This window comes from Cuculus canorus, chromosome 2 (genome assembly GCF_017976375.1).
Source record: "Cuculus canorus isolate bCucCan1 chromosome 2, bCucCan1.pri, whole genome shotgun sequence".
Classification (NCBI taxonomy): Eukaryota; Metazoa; Chordata; class Aves; order Cuculiformes; family Cuculidae; genus Cuculus; species Cuculus canorus.
The window spans coordinates 126507063-126530157 of NC_071402.1; the positions used below are offsets into that span (position 1 = coordinate 126507063).

General features: G+C 40.8%; 1 protein-coding gene across 8 annotated transcripts in view; it reads left to right on the forward strand.

The window, feature by feature from the left end:
* The window catches only part of GSDME (gasdermin E), a 31574-nt gene that overhangs the window by 751 nt on the left and 7728 nt on the right, over positions 1 to 23095 (forward strand). For 3 of the 8 annotated variants that reach the window (XM_054059815.1, XM_054059814.1, XM_054059816.1), the window contains exons 2-6: positions 3818 to 3931; positions 6626 to 6751; positions 7946 to 8138; positions 17593 to 17764; positions 18745 to 18865. In XM_054059815.1, the coding sequence (XP_053915790.1) occupies positions 3838 to 3931; positions 6626 to 6751; positions 7946 to 8138; positions 17593 to 17764; positions 18745 to 18865 (706 nt within the window). In that variant the 5' untranslated portion in view covers positions 3818 to 3837. Of the gene's footprint in view, positions 1 to 335; positions 388 to 421; positions 700 to 791; positions 3212 to 3817; positions 3932 to 6104; positions 6133 to 6519; positions 6752 to 7945; positions 8139 to 17592; positions 17765 to 18744; positions 18866 to 23095 lie in introns of those variants that run through there. The other 5 variants (XM_054059811.1, XM_054059813.1, XM_054059810.1 and 2 more) reach the window with 5 other exon arrangements.

Sequence of the window (23095 nt, forward strand, 5' to 3'; positions counted from 1 at the left end):
AAAGGGAAATTTTGATTTAAGCTGAAGTACAGTTAAATTTCATCTAAGCAGTTGTGGTTTTTGAAAGTTACACAGAACATCCCTCTGATTGTATGTTTTCTTTCTCTGATAGCATGTTTTCCTTAAAATGGTGTTTTTCAGACACTGTCCTCTCTTTGAAAATTATAATATACTTAACACAATATGCTCTGCTGAACAGATGTCTCTTCTTCTGTAATCACTCTATTTGGAGTTTTCATCTGTCTTAAAGCCAAGGTCGGGCAGAGAGCTGGAGCCAGCTCCAAATTAGCAAGTTTTGACTGTTTCAGAGTTTCATAACATTAAAAGTAAACCTTGGAAAGTAATAGAATATGCCTAAGATTTCTGGGAAAATTTATACATATGCATGTAAGTGGGAAATACATTCCGTAACCAGCCTTTGTCTTGTTGCACGTGGTTGATGGAGATCACTCCTGCATATTGCTCAGGCCTGATAAAGAATGCTTGCTTTCTAAAACTCAGAAACAAGTCCTAGAGAGCTTTATTTGCCGTTATTTTTGGTATCAAGGGGAGACCTTGTCACTGTCTGCAACCACCTGAAAGGAGGCTGAGAGGGTGCTCAGAGAAAAGGAGGCTGGGGGGAGACCTTGTCACTCTCTCCAAACACCCGGAAGGAGGTTACCATGAGGCGGGTGTTGAGTCTTTTCTCCCAAATAACAGGTGATGGGATGAGAGAAAATGGCCTCAAGTTGTGTGAGGGCACGTTTAGATTACACATCAGAAAAAAAATCCTCATTAAAAGGGGTTACCAGGCACTGGAATGGCTGCCGAGGGTGGTGGTTGAGCCACCGTCTATCGAGGTATTTAAAAGACGGGTAGATGAATTGCTCAGGGATATGGTTTAGTACTGGACAGGTACGGTTGGACTCAATGATCTCAAAGGTCTTTTCCAACCAAGCAGTTCTATGATTAGGTTCGGGGAAACCTTATAGCAGCCTTCCGGTACCTGAAGGGGGCTACAGGAAAGCTGGCGAGGAGGTTTTTACAAGGGCATGTAGTGATAGGATGAGTGGGGATTTATTTTTTAGGGTAAAAATCCACCTTTTTTAAACTCAGCATTCCGCCTTTTATCAGAAATAGCTTGGCCAGCAGGATCAGGGACGTAATCATCCCGCCTGTACTCGGTGCTGGTGCGTCAGCACCTTGAATCCTATGTTCAGTTTTGGGCCACTCACTACAAGAAAGACATTGAGGTTCTGGAGCATATCCAGAGGAGGCCAGCGAGGCTGGTGAAGGGGCTGCAATACAAGTCTTACTGAAGAGTGGCTGAGGGAACTGGGATTGATTCGTCTGGAGAAAAGGAGGCTGAGGGGAGACCTCATTACTCCACACAACTACCTGACCAGAGGTTGTAGTGAGGCAGGTGTTGGTCTCCTCCCAAATAACTGATTATAGAACAAGAGGATATGGCCGCTAATTGCATCATGGGAGGTTTAGATTGGATATGAGGAAAAATTCCTTCACAAAAAGTGTTGTCAGCCTTGGAACAGGCTGCCCAGAGAAGCAGTGAGTCATCATTATAGAGTTGTAGAATGGTTTGAGTTGGAAGGGACCTTAAAGATCATCCAGTTCCAACCTTCCTCTCATGGGCAGGGACACCTTCAGATGACAATCGATCAGGTTGCTCAAAGCCTCTTACAACCTGGCCTTGAACACCTCCAGGGATGAGGTAGCTACAACTTTTCTGGGCATCCTCTTCCAGTGCCTCACCATCCTCGTAGTAAAAAATGTCTTCCTGATATCTAATTTAAATCAACCACCTTTCAGCTTAAAACCCTTACTCCTCATTCTATCACTGCACTCCTTCGAGGTATTTAAAAGCTGTGTAGACATGATGCTTAAAGATATTTACTGGGGTTGTTTAGCCTTGAGGAGGCTGAGGGGTGACCTTATTGCTCTCTACAACTTCCTGAAAGGCGGTTGTAGAGAGGAGGGAGCTGGCCTCTTCTCCCAAGTGACAGGGGACAGGACAAGAGGGAATGGCCTCAAGCTGTGCCAGGGGAGTTCAGGCTGGATATCTCAGAACAAAATTTTTCACAGAAAGGGTCATTGGGCAGCAGAACAAGCTGCCCAGGGAGGGGGTTGAGTCTCCATCCCTGGAGGTATTTAAAAGATGGGTAGATGAGGTGCTCAGGGACATGGTTTAGTGGCAGGTAGGAGTGGTTTGACTCGATGATCCAAGAGGTATTTTCCAACCTAGTGATTCTATGATTCTATAACATTGTTTAGTGTTAGGCTTGGCAGTGTTAGGTTAAGGGTCGCACTCTGTGATCTTAAGTGCCTTTTCCAATCTAAACGATTCTGTGATTCTCTGATTCATGCGGTGCTGTTGAGAGATTTAAATGTGGCATGGTGGGGCCCCAGGGGCATTTGAGGGGGATCCCCCCACTCATATACCCACCTGGACCTCCTCAGTGCAGGGCTTGGTGAGGCAGCTGGTGGTTTGCTCACCAAGGACAAGGGCAGCTTGAAACCATTCCCAAAACAAGCAGATGTCAGTGCAGGCCCTCACAGGAAAGCATCTGTTGCCGTGTCCTTCTTGGGGTCTGTGGTTGTGTGCAGTATCAAGTCTTTGGAGGCATGTGCTGTGAAGTCCTTGAGGCAGCTTCATCAAAGAGGACTACTTCCAGGCTGAAATCTATTGGATGTGTTTTCAGGAATCACACGCATTCAAGGACTGAAATCCGTTGTATTAACATCCCTACCAGGCTTTGCATATTAGTTTTTATGTCTGTTTTTTTAATTTAAATTTCCTAGAAAGCAGGTGAAAATAATGATAAGGTTTTGTAATAAAACATGTCCTGCTTCTCCTCACTTCCACTCTTTAGCTGCCTTTTTGGTGTAAACTCCGACTTCATTGGGATTCAAAGGCTGTTACCACTGCTGCACATCAGAGTCAACACCCAAGAGCTCTTCCGACACCACATCTCCTTCCTGTGGTGTCTTTGGGAACTTTGGCCTTCAGGGGTTGTATTTTCTTACAACTTGGATTGGCAAGGGATGTGCTGACATTTGGCAATCCAGTTGTCACCCTCTTTCCAAATTCTCTGTGAACTGTGCTCGGTGTGCTGAGCTGGAAAAAAAAATCTTTTTTGTAAATGTCAGTGTATGTATGTGCAGAATATAAGAAGTATCAGGCAACTGTTGAGAACTTGCTTCTGTGCTGACAAAAGTAAGCTGATTATTCATAAAATATTTCTTTGTATCTAATGTCCCGCTATAACAAGTTAGGGAGCTGCGATAAAGGAAGGAAGCAGGGTGAGCTTTGTTTGTTTAAGTAAATAGTGAGGTTGCTGTAAATATTTCACTTATCCCATCCTCTTTGTTGAATAATCCTCCTGTAGCCTAGGTCCAGGCCAATTTTAAATTTCTTGGTAGGCAGGGAAGATGCTCCTCCGTTCTTCTCTGCTTTCACACTTGTCTGTCAATCTGCAAGAGTGAATTCACTCTGACAGGCTTTTCCTGCCAGCTTTGATACCTTCCCTTTGCATTCTACCAAACCAGGTACAGCTCTAATGAAATTTCCAAAGGAGGAGACTCCAAAGGCAGACTTTTGTTGATACTGTGTCTGTAACTGCGCCATGTCCATTCAGTCAGGATGCTGTGGATCCTGGCAGCTGTATTAACTTGCTGATGTTGGCTAAGGGCAAATTCAATTGTTCTATGTCCTTGTTTTGTGGAACAAAAGATATTTGGGTGCATTTTAAATTTAGTGTTAAAGACACTGTATCCAAAGAGACATAAACAGGAATTTGGATAGAATATTCTTGCTTTGCAGGTACAGCTGCTCCAGCAAATATGCTCCTTGAAAAGACGTTACCAGCACAGCAAAGTGTGGGAGATGCTGACATTGTCATTCTGAGTCTGAAGACAGTCCCATCTCTCCTGTGTGGTGAGTCTCAGCAGTCCTTATAAACACTTCATGGTCTTTCCCAGATGTCCTTTTTGCTACTCAAAAGCATCGTGACCGGGAGCAAAGACAAAGCACCATGAATTGGAAAATTTGTAGAATGGAGTTAAAGGTTCTTCTCGTCAGATTTAATGAGTGTGTAACGAAGCCAAATCATAGGAACTGGAGTTTGCATTTGTCTTACCATAAACTCTTCAGAAATTGGCAGGCCTTTTGCTATGGCTATGGTCATGTGAGTTGGTTGTGTAGGAATGGAATCTGTAGGAATAAACAGTTATGTAACGTAGAGATGTGTTATGCTGGGGAAGAGCATCTAGTGCAGGCAATGAGAGTTTTCTTGATGGCCCCCTCCATTACAAATCAGATTGGTTGGTTGTGAAATATGGAGTCATGCAAACAGAGTCCCAGGGAAAGAAAAGCTCATTTTTTTGACTGATAGGGGTTTGATTTCTTTGGATTACTTTGTTTTTTTCTTTGTTCTGCAGCAGAGCTGCTTTGCTTATTCTGTTAAAGTGTTCTCCTTGAGATTAAAATCTGGAAAATTAAGGAGGAAAAATTTAAGAATGCAAAAAAATTGATCTCAGTTCAGAGTTTAGGAAAAGGTCAGAGAACAAGAAAGTCGATGGAAGTATTCCCAGTGCATATAGCTGGAGCTGTGCTGCAGGTTTGTTGCAGACACAATGACAGTGAAAGTCCCAGAAGACTCTTCAGTAAAATGTTACCAGACTTTGACACTGTTCCAATCCTTCCCAGGCAGATGTTGTTGCGAAACACCCTTTACGTGCTTACCTAGAGAACTGAGTTAGGCTGTAAGAGTTTCATGAGAAGGTAGATACCTCAACATGAATTGGTAAATACCGTATGAAATATTTTCTGAAATGGGATTTAAGAAAAGGTAAATTCCCATCTGCAAAAAAGACATTTTTTGCCTCTGTCCTCCAACTGATGCTAAAACACAGAGCCAGTGATCCAACCACTAGTACCTTTGTTCAGCTTTCCCTTTTTCACTCAATAACCCTGAGTGCTCACTGCAATGTTAGTTTTTGTTTGAAGTCTGTTCTAACTTACTCTGGCAGCTACTTCTAAATGACAAATCTAACGTCTCTGCAGAGCAAGACAGGTAGTTATTCATGAACGTGTGGATTGTAAAATCATAGAATGGTTTGAGTTGGAAGGGACCATAAAGATCATCTAATCTCAAACGCCCTGCCATGGGCAGGAACGCCTCCCACTACATCAGGCATACCCAGCTCCTCATTGAACTTTCCAGTCAGTGTCAGCTGGGGGCATTCAAAGGAATGCTGCCAGCTTTAAAATGCTGACTTTATTCAAGAAATATGATTGGATCAAGTAACACAGAGTTGAAAAACTGAAAAAAAAAATTGATTGTTTTAAAAATAGATCAAAAACTAGTTTATTAGAATGGTGTGTTTAGGGCTTGTGAACAGTCAGTTTTACCATTTCTCTTGGGACTTTAGCCTTATTGAAAAAGTTCCTTGTAAATACAGCAAAATACATTTCTTAGGATAAAGGAAGCCTTGCACAATAGAAGATGCTAATATTTTTTAACTTCAAGGAATTTAATTTAAGATACTAAATTAGTGGAGGTTGGAACTAGATGATTTTTAAAGTCCCTTCTGACCCAAACCATTCTATGATTCTATGTTTAAAAGCTAGAATAAGATAATGTATATGGCTGTTGAGCAGATACAAATAACAGTTGCAGACAGCATATGTTCGGTTTAGCTGTAGTTATACTATTAGGAAATAGAAAATTGGAAAACCTTGAAGTTAAAAAAGTTCAGAAAGAAAAAAATTGAGACTTTCCAGGGGCATAGTTCAGAAACAGAACTTGGTCACAAAGATGCCAGCACAAATATTTGTTGCTTTTTATAGAGTAAATTTTATTACCTCATATGTGTTTACTCACTATTAAAAGGATAAGATAATTTGGGTGAATAACACCCAGTTACCTTATATGGAGTAAGATGATTTTATGTTGGGTAATAAAAGAAGGATTCTGTGTGGAGGCAGGAAACCTCTGCCATTGTGCCAGTGCTCCCATCATCACAGCCAGTCTCTGCGCGGTGCTCATTAGTAGATACTTTTTCTTAGAACTTCAAGTAAGCTTTGTATGTTTTTTCCTTCCTGACAGATTAATTACCTGCAAGTGTTCCTTAAAGGTACTTTTCAGCTGTAGATTGGAATATTTATTTTCTCACACAGTTGTTTTCCTTCTTCATTATCTGCATGATAATAAATGTTGTGTGCTACTATTGTAGTGTTTAAGCTTTGCATATCATGTCTACAGTGCATTGTTCTTTGCTTATTCACTGTTGTTTATTTAAAATTTTAACTAAAGTTCTTTCATCTATTACTATGTGAGCTCTTTTACTTTGGGATAAGTGGTTTAAACTGTCACGATTCCCAGCTCCAAGTGGACAAGGTGGGGTGAAAACACTTAACTGTTCCTGCATTAATACCAGTGCTATGAAGAACTCCTTAAAGTGGTGATGTAAATATTGATACTTACCAGCTGTAGCTGTTGAAAAGCAGTTGTATTCTTTCAGGCTTTAATTGACCCCCCCAAGATGTTTGCAAAAGCAACAAAGAATTTTGTGAGAGAAACTGACAGTGGGGGTGACTTGATCCCTGTCTCCCACTTGAACGCCTCAGACAAGCTGCAGCTTCTGAGCTTGGTTACGAAGAGGAGGAAATTCTGGTGCTGGCAGAAGCCCAAGTATCATTTCTTGACAGTCACCCTGAGCGATGTGCTTACTGAAGACAAACCGATAAAACCAGGTAAAGCCAGACTCTGGGCAGCACTATTATTACAGATAAAAAGAATGCAAAGCCTAATCTTTTTTGTTGTCATTCTCAGTCGCGTTACTAGAGGGCTCCTTTCAGAGGAATGCTCTGCAGTATTCTCTATCCGCCGAAATGAAATGACTGGATCTTTCTCACTTCACTGTTCATTTAACTAAAACCAGGAGTAATAAATGTTTGTTTAAAAAAAAAAAAAAAAAAAAAAAAAGGTTATGTCTAGATAGACTACTGAAATTGAGTGCTGAAGGCTGTCAAGCTGCACAGTCCTACCGTTTGAGAACAGTGATGTATGCAGCCACAGGAGCTCCCATAGAATATTTTTGGGTGTTTCCAATATATGATAGTAGCATGAAACTCTACTGTGCTCCAGATCAAAATCCACTGGATAAACAGCAATGTTGATCACTGTTGGTGATAGTAGCCTAGGGAATGCTTGCACAGGAAAGGCTAAGAAACTTTTACCACTACTTCCTTTCTTGCGCAGCCTGTTAAAATGGTTGACCCTTGTACTTCTTTCTTCATCCAGCTGCAGTGGTACTAACCAGGTTTAGTTGTTAATTAATGATCTGTAATCCTGTATTTTTGACCATATCACAATTCCATGCAGGAAAGTAGATATGTCTCTCAGTTTAGGTTTTAGTTGTAGCTGTCTAGGAAGATGAGCTGATTCCAAGTCAGTTCTTTGGCTTACAAGTGTGTAAGATTCAGAGGTGCCTTAAGCTGATAAGTTGCTTCCATTGTTTTTTCAGTGTTTTTTAGTACAGGTTTGTAATAAGTATGTCAAGACAATGGCAAAATATTAAACTTATTGTTAATATTTTATTAACAACAAAATGTCCAAGTCTGTTTGTAGTTTTCCGTTGTAGCTGAAATAAGTTTCAGTCATTCTTTATAGATCTTCCATAGCATTTGAGCTCAGCATTTCAATCACCGTATGTTCTCCTAAAATGCCAAATTATAGAAGATAGCGGAGCAGATACAGTGAAAATAGGGAAGAAGCAGAAGTAACAGTTGTAGAGCTGTGTATTTAATTATTTACCTGCTCACTACTGTTTCTTCTTGTCTTCACTAACTTGTCGTATTTTCTGTAAGTTTCTGTTTTTCTGTTTAGTTCAGGACCATTTGAGCACTTCTTTTTACAGGTAGAAATTACTTTTATTGCTTTCCTAGTAATTGTGGAGTCTGACTTTGCAAAATATATGGGAAAGTTTGAAGATCTTATTCAAGGAAGTATTGCAACTTCATTTGGAAAGATCAGCCTGGGAGCTGGAGGAAAGGGCTATGTGGAAAACCAGTCCTCATTTGGAAACCTGAAGAAGCAGGAGATTGACTTGCAGCAGCTTATGAAAGACGTCAAGGACAGGTATGTGTGGGAATTCTAATGACCAGGAAAGATTACTGAGCTGAAAAGGCTTGGGCCACCTGTCATTATAGAACAGCAGTTTCTCAAGTGTTGTCATAATTTGAGAATTATTTCTATTGTAAGCTCTCAGTTTCAGATAAGAAATCATATATACAAAGTGAAAATGTCCAGATTTTTAAAGCTTGATGGTCAAACCTTTCCCTTTCATTTTAAAAACATCTCTGTGCAATTTCATCTTACACAGTTGCATGAATTACCACATGGTACAAGAGCCAAATCCTCCCTTCTTTGGGGGACTGTACTGAGTTAACAAACTGGAAAAAAAATGAATTGGTTTCTCTCTGTTCCTGGGGCAGATGCTATGGAAACTGAATTCAGAACTACCAATATGCTCATAAGCAGGCTTTGTAATTTTTTGTGTGTGAGAATGACTGTGCTAGAAAATTGGCTGAGTTGAAGTTGAAGGGATAGCAAAGGTGAACAAAAATGGACAGTGCACGTTCTAGCAATTGGAACAAAATACAGTTTATAGATCTATCACTCACTGTTCTACAGTGTAATAGCTGAGGGGAAAACCCCATACTTTCCAAACTGCAGTCTTACTTTTACAAGATATGCAATAATTCCTGTCCTACTCTGAAACAGGATTGATTTAATCTTTCAATAAGACAGTCATGGCCCAAATCCTATGTGGCAACCAGCTAACAAGTCAGGGGTCTACTCTGTATCGCAGGTCATGACTTATGGGAGATGAGGGCAGTTTGTTTGCGACAGCGTGGTACCCTGGGTCTGTAGGAGGTGATGTAATGCATTTTAATAGCCTTTGCTGATTCTCTGAAGATAAAGATGATGGGTTTCTATTATCGGTGCAAAAGTTGTTGGAAGCAGTGTAAATTTTCTTTAGATACACTGGCGTTCGAGAAATAATCAATTCTCCATGTTCACAGGAACAAGTGCCTGCTCTTATTTATCATGACCATTCACAAGTCAACAAACTTGTTCTAATAACACACCTTGCTATCTTTGTACTAAATGCCTTGTTAAAAGCAGAAAATACTGAAGTAAATGTGTGTGCCAGGCCTGTAAAATTAGTGTACATCTAGTATCAGACAAATAGTGTCAGTTAAGATTTAGGATCTTGTTTTTAACACTAGATACAGTCCTACAGAAAACCAAACTAGAGTAACTTCTATTTAGATTTAATTACTAATTACTTATTTTTCTCGGTAAGTTAACAACTCTGTTCAAGCAAATTATCCTCCCATAGCAAACCAGATTCACTTCAGCACATCTTGGCGTTATAATCCTGAATGTAAGTAAATACTCACAAGTATATAATCTTTTAAGTGCATAAAAACAGTGACTCTACCCCGATCTGAATAAAACTGTAAACAAGGTCGATACGTGTTTGTGCCTTTATACAAGTAGATCATTCTTAGTTTATAGAAGAGATGCTCATGGCATGTTAAGTCTTGTGATGCAAAGTGTGTAATTGATATCCAGTCAGTCTGGCTTCTGCCAAGTCCCTGAAAATGATGGAGATAGCAAAATTTTTATTTTCCTCCTTCAGCATGATGCTGAGGCTCACTGGAAATTGTGGCAATACCTTGCAAATTAAATTTCTCATTCGTAAATATTCTGTGATTTATGATAGATTATGTCCAAATTCCTAGCTTTCATCTTTTTTATGGAGTGTTGTGTGGAATTCAGTGTTCAAGTGCTGGCGCCTAGAAGTTAGTGATTTTTGGATGCAAAGCATTATGGTACTAAGAGGGTATTTACCCGTCAGTCTTTGTGAGATGAGAGTTGACTAAGTGTTCTTGATTTCATATAATGACACACGTTGCTTGTGCTTGTTAGATTAGCTGTTGTTTCCTATATTATTTCTATGTGTATAGCCTAAATAGGTTGCATTTTAAAACTTTGTTCTTGTATCAGGCTGTTTAAGTCAAAGTTGCGGATTAATAGCAGAACATTCTAAAAAAAAAAAAATAGTCAAAGCTGATATGACTTCTAAACTAAATCTTCAAGGTTCAGCAAACTGGAAGTGCTCAGGGGCAGAAAATCAGTTTCCTGTCACCACTTCTGTGAACGTTCTGAAGGAGAATCTTGCTGATCTTTTAATTAGATCCCTGATGCCGCATCGGCTCTCCTTTTCTGAAAAGGAATGACAGCTGCAGCATGCAGGATGAGGTCCTTCCTGATTTGCAGAAGTGATGACGTTGTAAATGCAGAACACAGTTATTAACATAATGTGCAATATAAAAATGAAGCTAAACGGTACTTCTAGGTATATTATTTACGTGGCATATTTTGGTTTACATTCTTGCTTTTCCTATTACATTGTGTCTGCTAATTCACAGAGTATTGTAACACGTCAAGTCACAGCCCTATGCCTTTATCTCAGTGAGATTGCTATGGATTTAAGAGTATATTCCATCTTCTATTTTAAGGCTTTCAATACTGTCTGCCATAAGATCCTCATGGAGAAGCTGCTGAAATATGGGCTGGTGTATTGAAAAGCAGCTGAAATGGCTGGGCCCAGAGGGTATTGATCAGTGGTACATAGTCTAGTTGGAGGCCAGTGACTAATGGTGTTCCCTAGGGGACAGTAGTGGGTGCAGTCCTGTTTAACATCTTCATTAATCATCTGGGCAATGGGGTTGGTGAGTTTGCTGATGATGCAAAGCTCGAGGAGTGACTGATATACCCAGAGGGTCTTGCTGCTATCCAGAGGGACCTCAGCAGGCTGGTCTGGTGGGAACCTCATGCAGTTGAACAAAGGGAAGTGCCAAGTTCTGCACATGGAACAACCCCAGGCACTGGCACAGCCTGTGGGCTGACCAGCTGGAAAGCAGCTTAGTGGAAAAGGACCTTGGGGTCCTGTTGGGCACCAAGTTGGGCACGAGCCAGCAATGTGCCCTTGTTGCAAAGGAGGCCGGTGGTATCCTGTACTGCAGGAGGATGATTGTTGCCTGCAGATTGGGGGAGGCGAACCTTCCCTTCAGCACTGGTAAGGCCTCACCTGGAGTACTTTGTCCAGTTTTGGGCTCCCCAGTGCAAGGGAGATATGGACATACTGGAGAGAGTCCAGGGAAAGGCTACTAAGATGATGAAGTGACTGAAGCCCCTCACATCTGAGCAAAGGCTGAGAGAGCTGGGACTGCTTGCCTGGAGAAGAGGAGGCTTGGAGAGGATCTCATCAATGTGTATAAATAGGCGAAGGGAACGTATATAGATGGAGCCAGGATGTTTTCAGTGGTGCCTAGCTACAGAACAGGAGTACACAAACTGAAACACAGAAGGCTCTATCTGAACTTCAGGAAACAGTTTTTCACTGTGAGGGTGACTGAGCACTGGCACAGACTGCCCAGAGAGGCTCTGAAGTCTTCCTTGGAGACATAGTCCTGGGCAGCCTAGGTGGCCATGCTTGAGCAGGGAGCTTGGACCAGATGCCCTTCCAATCTCAACCGTTCTGTATCCTCTCCTTCAGTGAAAAGGATTATGAAGTTATAATCTCTGTCTTAACTCTATGATTAGCACACTAGAAAAGCAGGGTAAGTTTTAGCGATATAGTCTGGCATGATTGAAAGATACTTTTACACTATTGCATAGTGCAATTTAGTGTGCACTGTTTTTGATTCAACTATTGCCCATGCTGACACAAAAATAGGTGCTTATTTGCTAATCTGAGTACAGTGAAAATTCGGCCCATTTTGTTGTTTATTCTTTAAAACTTGAGCATTTCTGCATATAATGAGAAACCACTTCATTTTTCTACCAAAGGTGCTACATGGGTAATGTGGAGTCACAGGATGTTAGGAGACAGGATTGAATAAAATCAATTGTCTTTGTCTGTGATTTAAAAAATAAGGAGGTGCCAAACGGAAAACAGAGGAACCGTCTGTAAATTGCCCTCTCAGAAGTCTGATATTCTTGGGGAAGATGTGCTATGAAGTAGTTGTCAGGTTGTTCTGTGGGGAAAATTGTGAAATGCTATCAGTAAGCTGAACATAGGATATACTGTGTTCCATTGTGAGTATGAGAAGTAGGTCAGAGAGGTTATATTTGAAACAGATTAACCAAAGAAATATTATGAGTCTGTGCTTGGTTCAAAGTGGCAGAGTGAGGTCTGATGGATTTTACTCCATGGCATTCATCTAGAGGTCTCTGTTAGAGAAAGAACAAAGCTGGGTGAAGGCTTTCACTGTGCAGCAAGCAGCATTTGTATGGAAACAAAAGACTATTGCACATTATAAATGAAGTAGGGAACATTTGAACACACTGAGTAATTCTGGCCGAGCAGTGAGAGAGGTTTTGAAGTCGGTCATATGTATGTTATGGAAGAAGCTGCTTTTGAGCAAGGCTGTGAGAGTAGGCCACCCATGTGTCTATAGCTAGGAGAGGAGATGTGTTTAGGTCACGTTGCCCAGTGCAGGACTTAAAAAGGTTTTTCACTTGTGGGTAGTTTGAGCTAGTGATAATTTGTGCAGGCAGGCAACAGTGGGATGGACAGTACTCACAGCAGTAGCAATTGTTTTTAGCATTCATAGTAACTTGGATTTGTGGGGTGGATTAGTGAGAAGACCAGACAGGATCTGAGGGAAAAATGGTCCTAGGCCCCCTTGTTTGTGGACAGTCTGGTCAGAGATTCTGTGGCTGAAGGAAAGACCCTCAGTTTCAGCTGTGGAGTTCAGAGCATGATCCTGCTCTCTTCTCTAACTGTGAGAGCCTGCTCTATTGCCAGGTGTTGTCTCTTGCCTTTCATTGGTCTCTGTCTTTCCCCCTTCCCTGCTTCCAGTCTGCAGCAAATTGCCTTTGTGCCTCTGTGAAGCTTTCCTCATGTAAGAAGAAAAAGGTTGAATAAAAGTGAAAGAAGCCTTTGCATGATAAAAAAAGTGGAAGTGTTTAATCCAATTAAATGTGGGGAGAATGAGACCAAAACTCAAAGAAATTCTTTTCTGTTCATTTGGCCTATAGAGCTTCCAGCATAGTAAATCATTGACCTCGGGAAGGCTATTTAAGCAGAACAATCAGTCAAAACCCCATAATCCTTATCTTTTATATGATCCTTATTTATACAGGCTCATGCTCTGTCTGTTGATAATGGGACCTAGCAAACCAACATCTCGTTGTATTTAATTTAGTGTTATTTTTGAGTACTTCAGCTCAGCATCTCAAGGTGGAAAGGAGTACAGTAGTGTAGTGCATGTTACACAGGATCAGTGAGGGCTCTTGCACAATAGGTGGTGAAAGAGATGGTAAAAGTGATGGCTGTAGAACAGAAGTTAAAGCTCTGAACATGATCTGTAAAATAAAAAAAATGCAATGCAATTCCTGCATGTATTCCCAGTGATGTTATTCATATATATTTTTGATATTCAGAATGTTTTGCTAGCAAATGAGTTCGGCTCTTGAAAAAATACACTCCTAGGTTCAGTGGCCATTGCCCTGCAATGCTTTAAGCCCTGTTCTGATTGTCAAACTTTAACCCTGATGCATTTTTGTTGTGATTACTCTTTAAAGTGATAATATAGATAAGCTAGGTATTTGCTTACCTCATGTTGTCTCTCGTTTGAGTCACTGAGAAGAGCAGGATGTTTTGCCTTCCAGAGGCTGCGCCCCGGTAACTTGTAATGTGCCCACAACCCTAGAATCCAAGTGGTATTATGATAGAAGGTTCATTGCCCCCAGTCTAGAGGAGAGTATTTAACTGTGCTGTCCTAAAAGAAAAGGTATTTGTAGCAGTTGATGAGGGTATGTGTTTTAAAGCTCTGAATCTGGTACTCACTGAACTTAGTGGGAAGAGGAGAGCATTTCTGCTGCCTTTGTAGTTGAACACATCCCATTGAAGTAACTTGAATCTTGGGGCTGGGGCAGTGGATATGTCTCTGCCACATGGTGCTTCTTGAGCAGAGGACCCCAGGTTACCTTTGAGACACAATGCCTGTGGAAGCGCTGCATCAGGAACTGAAGCAGAAGGCTCTGAGCCCTTATGGTGTTAGTGTCGCTGTGGAGTCTCCAGTGCTGCCTCAGAAGTTTCTTCACTGCATCTCTTTGCAAATTGACCTGTGTCTTCTGACTCTTCAGGTCTACCACTCTGCTGTTAATTCTGCATCTGAACTTCAAAGCCAGGAGCGTGAGGGGAACTGAGCCAGTCCCACCTCAGGCAGAATACTGTAGAAGCAGATGGAAAAAAAAGTCTCGTGAATTATTTTGGTTCCTTCATTTGTATAGAGTTAAATCATGTTTAGCATTATAGCAATCTTTCAGTACTCAAAGGAGTCCTACAGGAAAGATGGGGAGAAGCTCTTTATCAGGGAGTGCAGGGACAGGATGAGAGGTAACACTTTTAGGCTGAAAGAAGGGAGATTTAGATTAGCTATTGGGAAGCCATTTTTACTGTGAGGGTGGTGAGGCACTGGAACAGGTTGCCCAGAGAAGCTGTGGATACTCCCCTCCTGGAGGTGTTCAAGGCCAGGCTGGATGAGGCTTTGAGCTACATGACCTTGAATGGAAGGTGGAAGGGTGTCTCTGCCCCTGACAGGAAGGTTGGAACTGGATGATCTTTAAGGTCCCTTCCAACCCAAGCCATTCTATGATTCTATATTCCATGTGCTTCTAAATTAATGCTCATTCAGAAACAGCAAATCCCTAGTCTGTGTTTTTCTACCTTTGATTGTTTCAGGGTTTTTTTTTGCGCTGACTTGGGGATATCCACTGAGTTTGTCAGCCTCTAAAGCAGGCAAAAAATACACCAAATGACAAATTGTTTTTGTGCTTCTTCATTGTATTTCTTCCACTGTGGGTTCTGGGGTCGAATGCTAAAACTGCAAGTTCTCAGTGCATTCATTTGTATTTTCAAGATGCTTAGCACACCTCTTCAGAATCATAAATAATTATTGTGAAGTATATGATAGACTTGATCATCTGTAATTGTGATAACTAATGGCTATTTGGCAGACACTTCTGAGAGCAGCGGTGTTTGTGATTGCGTGACATTTCTTCAATTTTTTGCTTAATCCAAAGATTCATTGCATTCCAAGCTTAAAGCATGGCTTTGCACCAAAAGAAAAAAAGTTATATTAATAATCTCAGGAATGTTTGGAGGTGCTTTTCCAGTGGCTGCTGCATTGCTTCAGAGGTATTTTCTTTCCCTTCTTTAAACAATCAACGTTAAGGATTTCAGACAGTTCATTCCAACTGATTGAACTTTCATATAAGCATGTAACTCTCAAAGATCAAAAATTGCCTCAGGATATTTTTAATTTAATAAAGAGCCAAGCTGACTTCAGACTTATACAGACTACATAAATCCAAAGCTCTGGAATCTAATAAATCTAAAACTTTTTAATTAAATGTGGAGATATCTCGATTTAAATAAAATGGAGTCAGACATATTTTTGGGGAATTGCCATTTAGCCCCATGAATAGCCCTTTACAGTAAAAGGGAGGAGAAAAGACTGAATAACTCCAGCCAGGGATAGCAACATTTTAGTCTTCTAAATGTCTTGCTGGAGTTATCTGTTCACAGAATATATGACATCTCATCTGAGGACTTCCAATGAGTATGTTGCAAAAGTGTAATATGTGACACATTTTAATCCATTAAATACAGTTAAGAAGTTGTTTTTACTGTTAACAGGAAGTCTGTTAACACCACAGACAACAAGGTAGTGAGTTTTGTCATCTTTTCTTAGAAAATAATCCTCTTGTATTGTTTCTGGGAGTCCACTATCTTTCTCCAGCTCATTCTAAGAAGAACCTAACTTCTATCTCCAGCAGCATTTAAATGTTCACTGAATTATGTTGTGGAGTAGGGATGTCTTGTTATGTTGGAGGCATGGGCTACAGATTTTAAGTCACTCTGACAGCTGATTTTAATTTTAACTATGACGGTCTTAGTCATTAATCGTAAGTTGTGAGATTATATTGATGAATGTATCAGCATCTTATATGCAATGGGTGTTTTCTTTAGGAATCTTCTCCAGTCCCCAAATCCATGAAATCTTTTCTATATTTTCTTGTCCAGTGCTTTGAAATACTTGGTAGGCGCTTATCCCACTCAGCCACTTCAGAGTTTAAGTGAACACTGAAGCAGACACGTAGCAAGCTGTATGGGTTGGCATTGAGGTGTCACTCTTTTAGCGAGCTCTTCATCCCTCAAGGAGAAATCCTAGTGACTCAGAATCTGGTGACAGCATGTCAGGGCACTCCTTTGCCTGCACGTGAGCCTTCAGAGGCCAAACCAACATTCCTAGTGGTGGCTGCCTCAAGATGTCCTCATCCAGGATGTCTGATGTCAGTCTTTGGGTATGAAGGAGTCACCTCCTCTGTGGAGAAGCACCTGATGGCACACTCGCAGCAAGTAGAAGGACATACTAACACAGGGTTGGCAGAGTGCAGTAGTGACATGGAGATAAATGTGATCAGGTTTGGCCAGATAACTGGAAGGTGATAAAATAAACCATGAGAAGTAGGGGAGACTAAGGCTGGGAGCCATTAACAGCTGTGACACCCAAGGGTAGGAGATAACCAAGGGATCACATGAAGTGGGGCTGTTGATCTGGCTGGCTGTGAGACAAAGCTGAGATGAATGAGGAGGAAGGGGAAGAAACACAACTTGATGTGGGTGGGTGAGAGAGAAAAAAGGAGAACTGTTCTAAGGAAAAGCAGGGTTTGATAACACGGAGAGAAACTAACCAGACTATCGAAGATTGCTTGCTGTGCTTTCGTAACTTCCAAATAGCTTAACTGCAACTTCACACTTTCAAAGCAGAGCTTTGTGATGTGTGGTTAATGCTATTGTATTCCATGCTTATGATGTATTACGCTATTATAGGTATTTTTATTGTGAATGTGCATGCATGATGTATGCGGTAGTGTGCTAGGCTGCAAGGAGTTCATCATATGGACCATGAGCACCAGTCTTTCACTTGTACTCCCTGGTAACTTTTTCGGTTGAAATAATTCTTTTGAGTATAGACTGCAGGATGTGACCCGTTGATGTAGTGACACAGATTGTATTGACATGAGACTCTGAAGGGAACGGTCAGCTGGCACACCCTACCATGGCCATGACAGTGTGAGCTCACAGTAGCAGAGGATCCAGTCCAGTGTCCACGAACTTGGCTGATTGTTTTCATATTACACTGAAAGCTTCAAGTTATTTTTAGTCCTCGTTTGTTTGGGGGTTTTTTTTGGCCTAGAGAGTAGCCAGACAACTGTCATTTTTTCTCAGAGTAAGGCGTCGAGATTCAGTGTGTGTGTTTGGACTTACTGTGGAGTACAGATATTTACTGTTACCAAATAACAAAAGAGAACATAATAATTTTGAGGAGTCTGCTCATACAACCATTGCTATTTTTACAATAAAAGCTTCTTCAAGCAATTAAGAAAATGTCTTTTCTCAATTCTAGTATTTGTATTGTTAATGGCATCTTTTCTTTTTCAGAACAATAGATCTAAACAGTGGTTTACTGCAACAAGTAATAGAAAGAAAACGTGAAGTGCTGTGCATTTTGAGAGAAAAGATAATAACAACTCAGAAGTGTACGATATATGAACGTATCCAGACAGAAGAAAAAATCAGTGGTGTGATGGGATGCAATCCAAAAATAGTAAAGGTAGAAGTTATTAAAAATCTGCAAGGAATAGAACATTTGCAGATTATCTGAGAAGAAATGATGATTTTTCCAGATAAACTTCAGAGTACTTTTCATGCTTCCCTAACATATTGAACTCTCTTCCTTAACACATTGAGCTCACTGCACTGCTTAGCTGTGAAACTTCAGAAAGGTAAAATGCTTTTTCCATTGTCTCACTGGCAAAAGATGCAATCTTTTAATGTGAGTCTGGAATGTGATTTCCATCAATATTGTCAAATTGTGATTCATCTTCTATGTAGATTTCTGCCTCCAGCAGAACATAAAACAAACATAACAATTCAGTGAAAGCTGAAGAGCAAAAGGCATTGCTGAAGCAAATTTATTTGGAAAGCTAAGTAATCGTTCATCAAAAATGTTTGCAGCATCTATATTAAGTTTTAATATTTATTGAGAAGCTATTTGTTTTCAGATATGGGAATAAAGCTTAACTGCATTATGAGGATATCTGAAAAATTGCCTAGTAATTGAGGAAGAATTGCCCAAGTCAAAACATTTGCTCATTCATTGTAAGGGTTTGGTTTTTTAATGCTGCAGATGAATCACTTCTGTGTACAGCATGTGCCCAGTAGCAACAAACTGAGAGTTGCAGTTCAACAGTCCTCTGTGCTATTGCCACCTTCCTGGTACCAGTCTTCAGCTGGGCAAAAGGGGTGTCAGGGTAGGAGAGGGCAGGGCAGGATATAGAAATAGGTGCTCATTTCCTACAAAAGGTGCACCTGTAGCTCGGCTTTGTACTAGGACAGCGTAGCTAAGAGTTTCGGTGTTTCTGCCTCGCTGCTCATCTAATTCCTTTCATAGATGTCAAATGCAACATATTTTAGTTAGACAGCATGAGGAATAAAGCACATTACTTCTCTGTGGTTTTTGTCTTTTGTTAATTCTGTGTTTAAGCTGCACAATAGCTGCATCAGATAAATTATGAATAAATCTTCCTCTAGGTTTCAGTGAGTGAAAGTGGAAGTATGATGAAGGACTCCAGTGTGATCCTTGAAATTCCTCCTGCAACTACTATTGCCTATGGTGTAATTGAACTGTTTATAAAGCAGAGTGGCCAGTTTGGTAAGTATAAAGCTCATCTTCTGCAATACGCAGTTTCACTGTAGACAGAGCTGTCTGTTGGGCAATGTTTTTTGCATTTTTCCTGTGTGTGAGGTGGTACTGTATGGTCTCTATTGCCATCATAGTTACTTGTGCTGTGAAATGCTGCTCTTCTGACTTAGTAATGCTTTTTCACTTGTTTGAATAAATGGCAAACTCAGAATAACTTAGGTTTCGGGGGACTGCAGAAGGCTCAAGCCCCAGCTCAATGCAGGGCCAACTTTTGGAGTTTGATCTAAGTTCAGAGTTAAATCAGATTGTTCATATCCTTGTCTGTTCAAGTTTTGATTATCTCCAGAGGTGGAGATTCCATCACCCTCTGGGCAGGGGGCCCTCATGTTTTACCACCATCGTGGTGAGCTTTTTTTTTTTTCCTTTTAATATCTAATGAGAATTTCCATTTCTTTTATTTGTGTCCCTTGCCTTTTGTCCTGTTGTCACATAGAAGAGTCTATGTTTTCTCTTCATGCTTTCATTGGGTAGTTGTAGATAGCAACAAGGTTCTCCCTTAGCAATGTTTTCTCCAGGCTGGACAAGCCCAACCTCTCAGCTTCTTCTCGTACACAACGTTCTCCAGCCTCCAGCAGTATTCGTGACTGTTTGCTAGTTCGCTGCAGTACAGGAATGTTTATCTTGTACTGGTGAGTCCAAAACTGGACACAGCACTCTGAATGCAGTCTCCCAAATTGAAAAATCACTTTCATCGATCTGCTAGCTACACTCTTGTCAGGACAGCCCAGTGTGCAGCAAAATAGCTGCAAGGGCATGATGCTGATCCTCACAAATTTGTTATCCAGGTCTTTTCCTGCAATTTTGCTTTTAGCTAGCTGGCCCTCAGCCTGTGCTGTTGCCTTCACCGGTTGGCAGGGAGAGTGAACTGAATATAAATTTGACAGTCAACCAGGAACGTGTAGGCAATAGTCATGCTAAGAAGAGAATGATTCATGAAGTCTAGGACTGGAATTTAATTTTTTTCTGTCTATTTTGCACTTTCTTATATAGATTCTTCCCAGAATGTTTGCAGAAGTGTCCTTGTAACGTTTTCTGGTTATGCATTACTTATTTCAGGTTGAATACTTCCAGGTGTCAAGTTAAAAAAAAAATGTTGAAATTGGCTTTGGGGGGAGTTCTAATTCTGCTCTGCAGAATCACTTGGGTTTTTCTTTCTTGTCTATCCTCATTTAAACTCCCTGACCTAAAGGAGGTTTCAAGAGATGTTATGCAAGACAGAAAGAAATCAGATGGACTGTGTAGAGCTGAAAGTTGGAAAGGACTTATATGCAGAAAATCAGGAGATACGTTGAAGAAATAATTGAAGTGCAGTTGAGATTTGAATCCAGGATGCACCTTATTGGGATAAGAAATGCAGAAGGTGTTCTCCATCGTTCTCCTTCAACTGACTTCTGACATTAAGGAAGTCTGTAGGTTCAGGAATAGGAGTCAATATCATATAACCTCTGAAAGAATTTCTGAAGTGTGGAATTGCTCTGATGTAGACTGAACACAGAGATATACCAGGGGGCGTTGATTTCATGGTCATAATAAAATTGTTATTCAGAGTAAACAGGTGCAATTAAGGTCATCTGACTGCGTATGTTAATAGCTGGTAACCTACTTGTGTGATTTCTAGATGGAAATTCCTGTGTCCTGCTAGCTGATAATACGTGGGTCTTGTTAATTATATACATTTCACTGCATTTTTTCCACTTCTGCTTCTTCCTTCACGTTTTTTTTCCATATTTAATGTTAGGTATTTTAGGCTTCAAAACCAGCACAATTTATTTCATGTTTTATCTCTAACCACCTTATGTCTTGCTTCTTTTTTTTTTCTAAGTTGTGCTATCTTCCCTTGCCTGAGTGCCACTGAGAAGGTAAAGTGGAGGAACTAACAATAAAATCAGGGATTTACCAGCAAGAATAAGTGTGGCGGAGCCTAGCCTTATATCTCAGTAGTGATCAGTTTCTGTTTATGGAAATAAAAATAGTCATTGAAGTTAAAGCCAGAAACTAAATTCCTTTCATGCGAGACTGAGGTGACCGGTAACATAATGAGTCTTTCTTCACAGTTAATTATGGCATAAAGTGCAAGTCAGGAGTTTCATTTGGTTTGTTTTCTTTGCTAGGGGTGGTGTTTGAGTTATTCTGTAAGGAAGAATGGTTTTGTTTTATAAATAAAAAAAAAGAAAAAATGCTCTAATCCTTTTCTAATTCCAGTACCGTAATGTTTTCCTGTAATCATTCTGTTTGATTTCTACAGGCTAATTTTCCACTACATGCAAAAGCTGTCCCTGTTAAAGACTTTGCAGCTTTTTGCCTCTAGAGTTACGCTCCAAGTCCTCTTGTTCTTGCCTCACTAAACAGGAGCTATAGTAGCACCCAGCTGATTTGCTTTCTCAGGTTCATTGATAAATATGTGTGACTTGCTTCCTCTTAAATGTCTGTAAATTAAACACTCCTAATCTTTTCAGCTTCTCTCCTCAAAGCAGTCTCTTTGCCTTTGATTGTTTTCCTTGATCAGCTCTGGTTTTCTTACATTTTTGCTAATGTTTCCGAATAACTAACAAGATCTAAGTGTGCTGCTGGAGGTTTGTCATTGATGGATGCAATAGAATTTGATAGAGAAAATACCACAGTATTGTGTATATTCTGTCATTCACTTATTTTCCCTTCCCTTTTTTTTTACAAGAGTATGACAAAATTAATGAGATAAAAATTAATTAACAGTTCTATTAATAAAAAAAACTTTCAGTCCTGTACTTTCCTCTGAATTGTGTTACAAGATTAAACAGCAGGGTCTATATCTATTCTGCTCTTGTGAGACCCCACCTGGAGTACTATGTCCAGTTCTGGAATCTCCAACAAAAGAAGGATATGGAAATGTTGGAGCAGATCTAGAGGAGGGCTATGAAGATGACTGAAGGGCTGGAGCACCTCTGCTATGAGGACAGGCAAGAGAGTCTGAGTTGTTCAGCCTGGAGAAGAGAAGGCTTCAGGGAGACCTTATAGTGATCTTTCACTGCCTGAAGGGGGCTCCAGGAAAGCTGGGGAGGGTCTTTTTACAAGGGCATGGAGTGATAGGACAAGGGGGAATGGCTTTAAATTGGAGAGGGGCAGATTTGGATTAAACGTTAGGAAGAAATTCTTCGCGCTGAGGGTGGTGAGGCACTGGCACAGGTTGCCCAGGAAGCTGTGGATGCCCCATCCCTGGAGGTGTTCAAGGCCAGGTTGGATGGGGTCTTGAGCAGCCTGGTCTGGTGGGAGGCGTCCCTGCCCCTGGCAGGGGAGTTGGAACTGGATGATCTTTAAGGTCCCTTCCAACCCAAACCATTCCATGAGTCTATCTCTTAGAATTTTTCACGTGATGCAGTGTGTTGATTTCCCTCATTAGCATCATTCTGCCATAGGAGGGCAGGTAATTTGTTAGCACTTTATTCCTCCTTCAGGGGTCATGAGAAAGCCTTGTTATTATCCATGGAAGTAACATGAGCGTGTTGGCCTTATGGTACCTTAGTTGCTGTTTGGAGTCTTGTTGCTTCAGGAAGTTCTTTGATTTGTGTTAATCTCTTTCTGCTCCTCTGTAGCTCACCCTTCTCTATGAAGGGTTATGCAGACATAAAGGTCTCTCGTCTTTCTTTCTGTGTGGCAGAGATTTCTTTGTCTGCTCTCCCTTTGAAAAAGCTTTTTGCTGCTGGAGTGTTCGCCATGCTTTCTCATCTGCTTTGAATGTCCTTAATTTGGTGAGACAGACTCTTACAACTGCAGGAAGGCTATATTTAGGTTTTGTGCCTAGTGCATGTGAACCCTGTGCTTGATTAGTTAAATTTATTTTCCCTTTGCTGTCAGGTGTTACTTAAAGTTGTGATCCTCTTGCTAGCCTGCCTACGCTCTCCTAGGACCTGCTGCAGAGTGCCAGGGGAACCATCTCCAGTTTTGCATTTGAGCCGATAAAAGGTGATCAAAATAATACATAGGGTTCCATTATATTCTGCATCATTTGGGCAAAGTTGAGCACAGAACTTGATATTACATATTTCTCAGCATAACTCTTACAGTGGGTCACTGTGTACCCTCCGGTTGTCCCTTCGCTCCACCAGGCTGGGGGCATTGAGGTGGCAGGAAATGAGCAGTCCTGTCTGGGGGAGGCAGCGCAGTGCTCATGAAGACCCAGCCAGAGTGTGTTTTCTCCATGAA